This window comes from Equus caballus, chromosome 19, assembly GCF_041296265.1.
Source record: "Equus caballus isolate H_3958 breed thoroughbred chromosome 19, TB-T2T, whole genome shotgun sequence".
NCBI lineage: Eukaryota > Metazoa > Chordata > Mammalia > Perissodactyla > Equidae > Equus > Equus caballus.
The window spans coordinates 20594444-20607749 of record NC_091702.1 but is presented as its reverse complement, the minus strand read 5'-3'; the positions used below and the strand labels follow the sequence as shown (position 1 = coordinate 20607749).

Genomic DNA, 13306 nt, shown 5'->3' with positions numbered 1-13306 from the left:
TTACATTAAAGAAAATTTAAGCCAAATCATTTTAAGAACACAATCTTGATTTTCTTGCTCTGAATTTAATAAAAATGTTTATTAAAGTTCATATCTTAAAGTTGGCATTGAATCTGAGGGTTACATAGCAGTTTGCATCCAGTAGTTTTTTTGGGTAACACGAATATCAGTATGGCCAAAGGTTAGCTCATTTCACTTTTGTGTTACAAATTAATATTTTTAACATGCAGTGTTCCTGAATAGGTATAAAAATTTTCTTGTAATTATTTTGTTTAAAATAATAATAATATCATAGTCTCAAAACACATTCAGAAAAGGTATGAAAGTTAGGCAGGGCGAAAGCTTCAGTTCAGTTCATTCCTTGTGTGTCCTGAGTCGTCATCCTTTCCTGTTCATAAAATAATGTTTTAATACGGCAACATATTAACAAATTGTTGATAGAGGCTTTTCAGTTTGCTCAAGATTATGAATTGTAAGTGGAATGAAGCAGCATTTCCAGTTGACAAATGGATCCACAGGTAATGCAATATCTTGCAAATTAAGCTTGTGACAATTAAACCAATAAACTGTAGCAATGAGAAAACTATTGACAAAGTACAACCACGGAATGTTCATCTCAATATACGCTGGAATCTGTACTTTAAGTAAAAGGATAATTACTTGAAGTAGTACAAATGGTAACCAGGTACCAAGAAAACAGATAATGAACTTGGGCAAGAGTGTCTTTTTAGAGTTCACAGTATAACTAGAGTGGGATGAATAGGGAAAATATAAGATAGTCTCATTCATATAGGAAGTTATCCTCATAGCCTGTATCAAGGTAGTAACTTCTGACCAAGAGGTTATAAAAGCTATAAATAAGATAATCACCATGGAAAATGACAGCCAGTAACTCTGAAAGCTAATGTAGAAAGGACATTGATGAGAAGAGACGTTCTGTGTCTTCAGGCTTTGGTAGATGGTTGGATCTCCTAAAACATAAGCAAGGACTGAAATCCAAATTAAAATTATTATAAAAAAATAAAATAATTTTTGCCACTTAAATGGAAGCTTGGTGGTATTAGAGAAATTGAAGTAATAATCTATACAAGCTATCAGGAAAACTGGATAATGCAAAAAGCCGTAAGTAAAAGAAATAATTTGAGTAAATAGGCAGATGTGGTATGTAGTAAACCTAACGCCTAAAAGTACAAAATCTCTGAAATATGATATAAGGGAAATGTTCACCAAAAGTAGAAGATCAGTGAATGCCAATGAAATGCAAAAATACGCCATAAAAGTTTGATAGGTGTTTTTTCTTTTCATTGCTATTGTGAGGATATTTAGTAATATTTTCCCAAGTATAATCAATAGCAGCAAACAGTTGGCATTTAGGGGCTTATTTGCTTGGTGTAGCTGGTACTGAAAAGAGCAGTTCTCTGAAGAAAGAGCAGTCATATTTTTAGTTAGATTTCAGAAGGCTGGCTGAAATACATATGATAAAACACTGCTTCCCTTTATTTTCCATTCCTGCAAAGAAAAGTGAAAAGAAAACCTTGATGTTATCTTGATGCTCTCTCTTTTAAAACTTTACAAAGCAAGCACGTCTGTTCTCAGAAATCTGATTTAATCCATTCATTTTCCCCAAATAAATATATAAACAGGAATTTATATTTTTCATGATACTTACAGAATACAGAACATGATCAAGAAGAATTAATGTGTATACACTGGTCATTTTTTGAGAACCACATGGTCCAGAACTCTCGGATCTATAACCAAAATGTTATATATAAGTTACTAAAACTTCTCTATGAGTCCAGGGTTTTTTTGTTTTTGTTTTTTTGTTTTTTTGAGGACGATTAGCCCTGAGCTAACTACTGCGAGTCCTCTTTTTTTCTGAGGAAGCCTGGCCCTATGCTAACACCCGTGCCCATCTTCCTCTACTTTTTTTTTAATACATGGGACACCTACCACAGCATGGCGTGCCAAGCAGTGCCATGTCTGCACCCAGGATCCAAACCGGTGAACCCCAGGCCGCTGAGAAGTGGAAAGTGCGAACTTACCCGCTGCGCCACCGGGCTGACCCCTGAGTACAGGTTTTAATAACTTGTGTAAATAAGTAGAAAAATACTTTTATCTAGCAAAGCCAAAACACAGGCTTAAAATAGCAGCCTGATAGAAATAGTCAGAACAATCCCACTCTGGCTCCAGACAAAATTACCCCACCCGCATTTTTGTCTTTTGGTCTTTTTGTCAGTGAAATTTAGAGGTAATGCTTATGGGGTCCTTTACTATAGCCGTTTTCAAAGCTTTTTAGCTGCAGGATCATTATTCAGATTAAATCTCTAAAGCTCAAAGATATAAAACAGATGGTTCAGCTGAAAACAATGGGGACATTAGTAAAGGAAAGAAAGATAAGATTTATCTTCTGGAACATGATCTTTCAGATGGGGCACCTGGAGAGATGAGAGAATATGGGAAGGAACAGGGACTGAGCATGGACATCTGAGACCATTAAGAAGTGCTAGGTAAAGGCAAAGGAACAAGAGTTGAGGCTTGAGTGATAAGTGCATTCGGAGGCAGGAAAAAGATGATGACAAAAGAGAAAGAAATCAGGAAAGGAAAGAAATTAAGGAAATTTATCCTAGAAAAACCCTCCAGTTGATTTCTGCAAGACTGTTCAACCACAGAGTTTATAAATAACCAAACCAAACCAAACCCAAATGATAACAACAAACCCACCCACAAATGTCAATAATTGGGGATGGGTTAAAAATGATACATGGTATCATTCGTATGATGTACTATTGTGCAGCCGTTAAAAATGTTTCTCAGGATAGGAGGAAGACAGTTCACTCTACCTTTTCTATACTTATGTTAAGCCTTATGAATTTGTTACATGTTAAAAAAGATAATATAAATTTCCACAATATGTTAAGTGAGTTTCAGGTTAGGAAATTAGGCAGCAACATGTCATTTATTTTTTTTGGCTGAGGAAGATTTGCCCTGAGCTAACATCTCTGCCAATCTTCCTCTGTTTGTTAGTATGTGGGCTGCCAGCACAGCATGGCCACTAGCAGAGTGAGGTAGGTCTGTGCCTAGAAACCAATCCTGGGCCACCAGAGCAGAGTGCACTAAACTTAACCACTAGGCCACGGGGCCAGCCCTGTCATTTAATTTTTGAGACATTATACATATATATCAAAAGACTAAGAAGGGTACACATTGAATTATTAATACGGTAGTAGTATACTTACAGGTTCTTCAGAATATGTCAAACTTTAAGGAAAAACGTAAGTAAGGGAGTATCAAGTCTGAAAGTGAGAAAACTGAATTTGCCTAAAAGCAGATAACTGATGGTTAAATAATTTCAAGGGACTAGTGAGGATATTGTCTGAGGGTGAAGAAAGGAAATCAGTGTGGGAGAGGGCTATCAGTTCTGCCTGACAGATCGAACCTTAACTTGACACAGTCTCTCCTAGTTGAGTAGAGAGTGCAACTCTTCTAGGCCCTGACTTTGAGCTGTGTTTGTCTTTTCATTGTCCAATTTTAGCAAGAATCCTGCTAAGTCAGGTTAACCAGAATCCCCCACCCTCCGTATCTGATTAGGTTCCTCACCCCCCACTGTCCCCCACTGTCCCCCAGGTGATGTCTGGTCACCCTGGCCTGCCTTCAGCAAGACTCCTGTTAGGTCGAATGAGCCAGAATCCCCTCTTATCCCTGATGTTTCCTCCATAATATTCCATCCACTGACCCCCACCTTGTTCCTGGCTATAAATCCCCACTTTTCCTTGTTGTATCAGAGTTGGACTCAATCGCTCTCCCACTGCAGAACCCCGCTGCAGTGGCCTTGAGTAAAGTCTGCCTTACTGTTCTTTACCGAGGGTCATGAATAATTTTTTCCTTAACATACTCTCATGGCCATAAATCTACCGTGTCATAAGCTCACTTATTAAGGTACACAAATTATGAATTTATACACACACATCTTTACATATATCTTTATATATGTAAAGATAGTTTTAAAAAGCACCCAATACCTATTTTCACAACCATAGGTATAAAAGAACCAATGAAACAAGTTCTTTTGTACACTCAAATTTTTTCTATAATTAAATATACTATATAGTTTAATGACCCTCTCCTGAAAAAGTTCCATTCCAGATTTGATATGCAAGGGCACACATTCATGGCTACTCCCTTGATGAATGCCACTAGCCTTATAAGTGATGTTGCTTGGATAGGAAGCCTAGTGGAATGGTAAGACCATATAAAGTCCTCCTCGTGCCAAGAAAAAAACAGGCTTAGTTTTAAATAGTAAATGTTGGTTTGAATGGGAGTGAGGAAGGGAAATAGTGTGGGTTCCAATTTTTCAAGACTCACTTTTTATTTTTTTATTATTTTTTTTCAAGACTCACTTTTTAAAAAAGTATCTTTAAAAGAAATCTTAAAAAGTAATATGTATAAAATGATTTTATCCTTTATAACTCGTATCAAAAATTAAATAAGTAAAGCTCAGAAATCTGTTTAAGTAGGCAACATCCGAGGGATGTTTCCCAAGTTTCCATTTCATCATTGACTCTCAGAGTGGGGCCAGTTGTAAGGCCAGAAAAGCAGGCTGGTCCCTGGAGGAGGGAAGTGACAGAGTGTCTCCAAGGGGCTAAGGAAGGGCAGCAAAGGAGGAGGACGTGGAGGAGGAGGATGAGCTACGGCCTTCTGGAGGAAAGACAGACAAGTCTGAAATGGAACACATAAGAGAATCGGAAAGCTGGGAGAAACTTAGAGATGAGGGGGGAAGAGGCCCAAGGAAGATGTCCAACCCGAGGCAATAAAAAGCAATCGAAAGGAGATATATTGGAAAATGAGTTTTTGTTCATTTTACAGTGGTTCCTGAATACCATGATCATGGAAACAAATCAAAACTTTCTTAGGTGATACCAACTTTATATCCCACTTCCCCCACAGCCCACTGAAAGCATTCAAAATTCCAGTATTTGTTCTTTAAACGTCCCAGAACAAGACAGAAATCCTTTGATGGGCTACCTGTCCCAAATTTTCCCTTGAAAAATGTTCACATTAACTACAGAGATTCAGAGATTTACAAGATATGGTTCTTCTCCTGAATGATTTTTTTAAACTACTTATCAGTCAACTCATATGCTTCATATACAACTTAAAAAGTTAGTGTGGAAGTCCTTTTCAAGGCCTCTCTGCTTGCTGTATGATCTGACCAGTTGAGAAGTATGAGCAGGGCCTGAGGGAAGCAAACCACGACTTCTTATCATGGACCGGTCTCAGCTTTTCTATTGATAACCCTGCTAGTTCTTAACAACCACCATACTTACTCTGCTTTCTCTAGTCGGGCTTTCTTGGCTGATGATCTTCCTATTATATTTCAGTTTTACTGCCTTCAGTAATCTTACTTTCGGTTCCTGGCATACCAGAATGCCGTGTGAATAAGTGCTGTGTGAAAGATAGAAAACAAAAATAACCATCAATAGCCATTAATAACTGGAGTTCAGTGTAAGGGACTCCAGATCTCTGCTTAGAAAAACTGTAACTTTCTGTGGGATGGGAGCCAGTAACTGACTGCTGCTATTCTTTCCAGCAAAAGGAGGAAAGGGGGTACTTAGATCGAAAGTCCACCACAGACCCTGTGATGCGGTGCATGTAACACGGCATCTAGTGAAAGAAACCTTGCCTACATCACACAGTTCACTCACAGGCTTCAGAGTCTAAACTAGCAGTTCTCAAACTGTTTGATTTAAGGACCTTTTGACACTGTTGCATGTTAGCAATAAGTAACATTTTTTTAAATGAAAAATTAGCATATTTTCCCAAACAAAAAAATTTAGTCAGCAGAGTGGCATTGTTTCCCATTTCACAAATTGCTTTAGTGTCTGGCCCAACAGCAGATGCCTGACTTATCTGCATTTAATCAGCTGCGACATCACACATCATGTAGCCTTTGGAAAGTCCTCTGTATTCATGAGCTTGAGAGTAAAAAAAGGTAAATAACTTCATAGTATTATTATAATCAAATAGTTGTGCTATGAAATATCAAAAGTTTAACAAAACCATGTGCATTAAAGAGTAGGATGGGAAGAAGATGGGCACAGTTAACATTCTGGTCTACTATCGTACAGAAAATGGAATTCACACTATAGCGGGATTTGCTGAGCCTCACACGTGGAGAAAACCTGGGGGTGAAAAAATGTATTGAGCCTTGTCTAGGGTTTCACATACCTTTTAGCTAATCCTTACAACAATCGTGAAAGGTATATATTCTTTTTTGCCATGAGGAAACAGGCTCAGAGGTTAATAAGCACATTTCCTGAGGCTGCACAACTGACGTGTGTTGGAGCTGAAGTTCAATCTCAGATCTGGTTTCAAAGCTCATGTTCAGTAAGTCAGTTACGGCTCAGCTCTCAAGTGCAATGTAGAAGGGATCAGAGCGTTCCCGAAAGGTAACATCCAAGTAAGAGTGACTGTTGATTATTGGTACCCAAAGGACCATAACTAACTGAGCTGTTTGGATAATGGAATTTTATTCCTCCAAGAGGTAAATACACTTTTCAAAATGTGGTCCTTGCTTGATGTGTCAAAATTCAGTGAAAAAATACAGTGTCATTCAACTACAACAACATTTAAGGAAACGTGTTTTCATTTATTTACATATAATTAGATTCAATATAGAGTAAGGAAATATAGAAAACAAAGATTTTTATTTAACTTATTTTTAAAAGTAGGTAATATAATTTACATGGTATAAAACAAGTTACAGAAGTGTATATAGTGAAAATTACCCCTCCTACCCACTCTTCCAGCACCCCTCACCCCCACTCACCACTCTCCAGTCCATTTCTGTCCCTAAATAAAACCACTCTTCCCAGTTAATCGTGTATCTTTCAGAGACATTCTCAAGCAAAGTTTTAAAAAGATATCTGAAATTTACATGTTGTTAAGGCAACTAGCAAGGGATCTTGATTTTCTCTTTCCCAGGTCTCATTTATACACTGATAAAATCAGTTAAGGGTTGCAAAAGTAGAACACAGTGAAATACGAATCACTGATGGGTCAGACCACAGGAGTAATCACCAACCCAGACGTAAGGCTGGCCCTGAGGAAGGTCACTGGGGCCAGGAGAGGACAGGACGTAGGGGTTATCTTGGACGAGGAGGACAGGTGACTTTCACCCTTTTCCTGGGGTACAGACTTGTATGCTCACTCATCCCTGCTTCTAGGCCCATGGGAAGAGTTTAGTTCCCTGACGCTTACAATTATGAGGGCCCACGTGGCTAATTCTGGCCAACAGGCTGTGAGGCCAAAGTGTTTAACTGCAGATGGGAGCCCCTCAGTCCTCTCCCCTCCCTGCCGCAGGCAATGACAAGGCCGTGTGTTCGAGATAGTACAGCTCGTGATGGTGGAGCCCCGTGCACCTGGGTCCTTGGGTCCTTGGGACTGTGTGGAGCAAAGCCGCTGAGGATTGACAATGGATGTAAAGTGTGAGCAAGAAGTAAAGGCTTGTTGTATTAAACTGCAAGGATTTTGTGATTATTTGTTATGGCCTATCCTGACTAATGTAATTCTTTATACTTTATAATCTCTCTACCCTTTGAAATTTTTTTTTAACATTTAGCATGTATTATTTATATTGTCAGAATTTTTAAAAAGCTGTACTAGAAAAAAGAACTTTGAAAAGCAACAATGCAAGTGTCAGAAAATTGGTAAAATCAAAATTCAATTTTAATACCAATACATTAATTGCTTTTGCACTGTTTTGTTCTGATTTTCTTATATTTGCCTATGTTGGAAAGGAAGTCTTGATTCAGTGACCTAAGTTAATACCTTAAGAAAAAGAAGGGTGAATCAAACCCAAAGTAAGCTAAAGGAAGGATAAAATAGCAGAAAACAATGAAATTTTTTAAACAACAGAAAAACTAATGAACCAAAAAGCTAGTTCTTTGAAAAAAACAATAAAATCGATAAATCTCCAGCCAAACTAAGAAAGAACTTCTTTCCAAATTAGGAAAGAGTAACTCACTACAAATCCTATAAACATTAAAAGGATAATAAAGGACTATTATGAATAACTTTATTCCATTAAGTGAGACAACTGTGACCAAAGAGACAAATCTCTGGAAACTACCAAAACTCATTTAAAAAGATCCCTAATAAAGAAACTGATTTTGCACTTGAGAAACCTTCCTACAAAGAAAACTCTAGGCTCAGATGTTTTCATTGATGAATTCTACCAAACGTTTAAGGAAGAAGGACCAAACTTAAAGAGAACACAAGAGGAGAAAATCACCTCCCAACTCATTTTACAAGACCAGAATTACCTGATACCAAAACCACAGACATTTTAAGAAAACTACATTATAAGTCAACATCCTTAAAGAACATAGAGTCAAAAATCCTTAATAAAATACTATCAAATTAAATCCATCAATATATAAAAAGTAACATATCCTAATAGATCACAGCCAATAACATCAGAAAATCAATCAATGTAATTCATCATGTTAACAGAATAAAGGAGAAAAGCTATATGATCATCTGAATAGACTAGAAAAAGCATTTAACAAAATCCAACATGATAAAAACTCTCACAGACAACAGAAGGGAACTTTCCAACTAGATAAAAAGCATCAATGAAAAACCTACATCTGACCTCATGCTCAGTGATGAAAGAGTGGCTGTTTTCACCCTAAGACCAGGAATAACATAAGGATGTCCACCCTCCACTCCTACTGAAAATTTTATTGTAAGACCTAGCCAGTGCAATAAGGCACTAACAAGAAATAAAAGGCATGTAAACTAGAAAGAAAAGTAAAACTGTCCTTAATCATGGGTGACATGATCATGTACTTAGAAAATCTAAGGAATCTACAACAAAAGCTAATAAAAGTAACAAGTGAATTTAGCAAGGTTACCTTTAAGAAATGTTTGTACATACTAGTAATAAACAATTGGAAAATGAAATTAAAACATTTACAATAGCATCAAAAATATGAAACATTTAGGTATAAATTTGACAAAGCACATGCAAGCACAGTATTCTGGAAATTTTAAATATTGCAGAAAGAAAGATCTAAATCAATGAAGGCATACTGTGGACTGGAAGACTTGGCAAGTTTTTTGTAGAAATTGGCAAGCTGATTCTACAATTTACATGGAAATGTAGAGGACCCAGCAGACCCAAAATGATTTTTAAGAGCAATGAAGTTGGAGGACTTACACTACCTGATAAAGGTACAGAAATGAAGAGGGTGAGATCAGCATAAGGATAGTTCTGTAAAGCTAGGGAACAGAAGAGGATCCAGACACGGATCCACACGTTTATGGTCAATTGATTTCCAACAAAAGTGCAGGGTAATTCAACGGGGGAAAGGATAGTCTTGTTTAAAAATGGCACTGGAAACTGGATATCCATATGGGAAAAATTAATCCTTACATCACACTACACACAAAAATAAAATGGATCATAAGACTAAATGTAGAAGTGAAACTGAAATTTCTAGAGGCAAACGGGAAAATCTTTGTGATCCTGGGTGGGTGTACGTCTCCTAGGACTGCCATAACAGATTACCACTGGGAGGCTCAAAACAACACAAGGTGATTCTCACAGCGTTACAGGCCAGGAGTCTGAGATCCAGGTGTCGGCAGAGCCACACTTCCTTTGAAGGCTCTAGAGGAGAATCCTTCCTTCCTCTTCCAGCTGCGCCTGGCTCCTGGCATTCCTTGGCTTGTGGCAGCGTAACACCAATCTCTGCCTCCATCTTTACATGGTCTTCTCCCCTGTGTGTGTCCTCTCGTCTTTTTATAAGAACGATGGTCACAGGATTTAGAGCCCACCCTAATTCCGTATGACCTTACCTTAATTACATCTGCAAAAACCTATTTCCAAATAAGGACACATTCTGGATGGACATGAATTTTGGGGGGACGCTAGTCAACCCACTATAGGGGGCATAGCTTTCTTAGGACATGCACATGTACTCATGCACATATACAAATTGATAAATTAGACTGTTAAAAAACAAACACTTCTCTTTGGAAGCATAGTTAAGAGAAGGAAAAGGTAAGCTACAGACTGAGAGAAAATATTCACAATAAATATCTGACCAAAGACTTGGATCTGGAATATAAAAGGACTCTTACAACTCAGTAAAACAATTAGCCCACTGGAAAAATGGGCAAAAGATTTAAATAGATACATTGGGGAAATGAAAATGAAAAGTACATGAGATGCCACTGCACACCCACTAGAATAACTAAAATTTAAAAGACTGACAATACGAGACCTCTCAGGCATTGCTTAAACAATTTGGCAGTTTCTTACAATGTTAAACATTCAATTACCATTTCATCCAGTAATCCTACTCCTTGGTATTTACCCAAGAGAAATGAAAACACCTGTCCACAAAAAGAAAACACACGTACACAAATGTGTGTAGCAGCTTTATTCATCATGGCTCCAAACTGGAAAACTCCAGATATTCATGAGTAGGAGGATGGATAAACAAATTGTAGTATATCCATACACTGGAATAGTTCTCAGCAATAAAAAGGAATGAGGTACTGATACCTGCTACAGAGGGATGAACCTCCAAACATGCTGAATGAAAAAACCTGACCTGAGAGTACAGACTGTGTGATTCCACTTATATGGAATTCCAGAACAGCAAAACGAATCTGTAAGGCCAGACAGACCATCGGACCAGGTTGGGCGAAGAGGCACCAGGGAACTTTCTGTAGAGGTGGAAATGTTCTATATTTAGATTGGGGTGGGTTGGCCAACAAGTGTGTACATTTTTCAAAATTCAAACTGTACACTGAAAATGAGTGTGTTTTATTCATTTATTTTTACAGATGTTCATTTCACAGTATTGGACATAAAGCAAAAACCTGGAATTAATTTAAATATCCAACAGTAGGAAATTGGCTACATAAATCATGATACAACTTCTAATGAAAGATGGCTTTTTGAATAAATGTAATTACCTCTACTCCCTCTCATAACACCACTAAAAGAACAGCAAATTGAGTTTGTACCTGATTCTAAAATGAACAAGCAAACCTAATTTGTCACATTTGAGGACACTAGGGAACCAAGTCACTATGTTTTTAAACTGGTAAATACAGCGAAAGAATCAAGCATTTTTCTGTACTAACTATAGCACTTGGTGACGAAATACTAAGTGAGGAGGTGTTTACCTTTATAGAAGTAATCTAACTAATAAGTGAGTAAGGAATAATACAAATTGAAAATCACCATTTTGCAACCCCTGATGCACTAATGGAGGCAGCTAGTGATCATCACCAGCTACTAACATCCAAAGGGAGAGATGGAAGGATGCACCACTGCCTAGGAAGCAGACTCGCCCGAAACTTAGAAGCTGATCGAGACTGTAGATTCAACTGCTTATTTACAAAAAAGAGAGGACAAAAGAACATGTTAAATATACCTCCACTAGATGCAAAAAGCAAAATCCAGATGGTAGTAAACTCTACAAGGCAAACAACTTGTTTCTTCAATAAATTGTATCAATGACACAAAAGACTTAGATATATCAACTAAGTGCACTGTGTAGAACTTATCTGAACTCACTGAAACAGATTTATATTTATAAGACAATTGGAAATTTGAACACTGACTGGAAATTTGAGGATATTAAGGAATTATTAATTTTTGGCATGATAATGGTATTTTGTTGTGTTCCCCCAAATTTCTACATTGAAGCCCTGACCCCCAGTACCTTAGAATGTGACTCTCTTTGGACATGGGGCCTTTAAAGAGGTCATTAAGATTCAGTGAGGTCGTATGGATGGGCCCTAATCCAATCTGACTGGTCTCCTTATAAGAAGAGGAGATTAAGACACACAGACGCTGGGGATGGGCGCATGCAGAGGAAAGACCATGCGAGGATGCAGCTGGAAGGTGGCTGCCTGCAAGCCAAGGAGAGAGGCCTCAGGAGAAACCAAGCCTGTCGAGACCTTGCCCTCTGACTTCTAGCCTCTAGAATTATGAGAAAATAGATTTCTGTTGTTTAAGACAGCCTGTGGAATTTTGTCATGGCAGCCCCAGCAAACTAATACATATGGTTGCTTTTTTAAATTATCATTAAAAAAATACACACTGAAATATTTACAGATGAGGCATCTTCTCTGGAATTTGCTTCAAAATAACACACCATCTGTGTTTGGTGGGGAGTTGATGGAGTGTAGATGGGGAAGGATCGCCCATGGTTAATGGTAATTCTGTCTAGTTGTATGTATGTTTGAAATTTTTCATTTTTTTTTAAAGGCACAAACCTCCAAGGACAAAATGCAATAGTGGACACTGGCAAAAACAAAAAATCCAGAGGCTGGAAAATGAGTGGTAAATGACTTAGCACTTTGCCGCACAAAGTGTGGTCTGAGGAGCAGGAGCACAAGCAGTACCCAGAAGCCTGCTGTAAATAAAGGCAGGCTCTCAGGCTCCAACTTGGACCTGCTGAATCAATTTCATTTTTAATAAAATCCTCAGGTGACTCATATATGCTAAGAATAGGCTCAGGAAAGCCAGCCATGGAGAAAGCACAATGGCAAGCTAGCTTCTACCTCAGGACCCTCAAAAGGCTCAGGAATTGTTGGCCCAGGTAACTTTGGAAAGGGATGTAAAGACAGGGCTAAAAACAGGAGGATTCACTGTAAATGAAACAAACAGACCTCAGATCCCTTCCCTGACTCAGTGCAGCAGGTGACTGTCTCTCCCCAACCAAGGAACAAGAACGAGGTTTTCCCCTCTGAAGAGGGTAACCGTGGGAAGAGATGAGGATGGAGTGGTCCCATGCTGAAAACGGAGACTGAGTAAAAATACATACATTAAAAGATGACACCTCTCCAGCCTTCTTTTCCCCATTTGGATTTCAGGAATACTATTATCACAAAACAAAGATCCAAAACTCCTTCTCTGGGGATCAGTCAAGAAATATCTAAAGATATTGACATTGAGTCTTCCCTAAGGAAACATCCTAGATGAAGCCCTTCTCCTAAGTATGACTAGACATCCAAAGGTCCCCAGACATTCAAAGGAAATCTCTCTTATGAAAAGTCAAACCCACAAGGAGAAAAAAAGACAACTTGGAAGAAAGAGACAATGGTAGAAGAAAACTTTATTTAGAAATTCATTGTTTTCAGGCAGAAAATACTGCATCCATGAAACAAGAAGAGGAGGCTACTCTCAACACCAACAACAGAAAACAAGAAAGCACTCTTGGAAAATGAAAATATGATGGCAGAAATGATAAGCTGAACAGAAGAGTTAGAAAATAAAGTT

The 13306-nt window shown here is 38.0% G+C and overlaps 1 protein-coding gene across 9 annotated transcripts in view; it reads right to left on the bottom strand.

Moving 5' to 3' along the window:
* Nucleotides 1-49: 49 nt before the first annotated feature.
* The window catches only part of GPR160 (G protein-coupled receptor 160), a 49083-nt gene continuing 35826 nt past the window's right edge, over nucleotides 50-13306 (bottom strand). For 6 of the 9 annotated variants that reach the window (XM_014732745.3, XM_014732743.3, XM_014732746.3 and 3 more), the window contains 3 exons: nucleotides 5328-5445; nucleotides 1670-1751; nucleotides 50-1509 (listed from right to left, as the gene is read on the bottom strand). In XM_014732745.3, coding sequence (XP_014588231.2) covers nucleotides 424-1437 — 1014 coding nt within the window. In that variant the 5' untranslated portion in view covers nucleotides 1438-1509; nucleotides 1670-1751; nucleotides 5328-5445 and the 3' untranslated portion in view covers nucleotides 50-423. The remainder of the gene's footprint in view (nucleotides 1510-1669; nucleotides 1752-5327; nucleotides 5446-13306) is intronic. The other 3 variants (XM_014732744.3, XM_070243249.1, XM_070243248.1) reach the window with 1 other exon arrangement.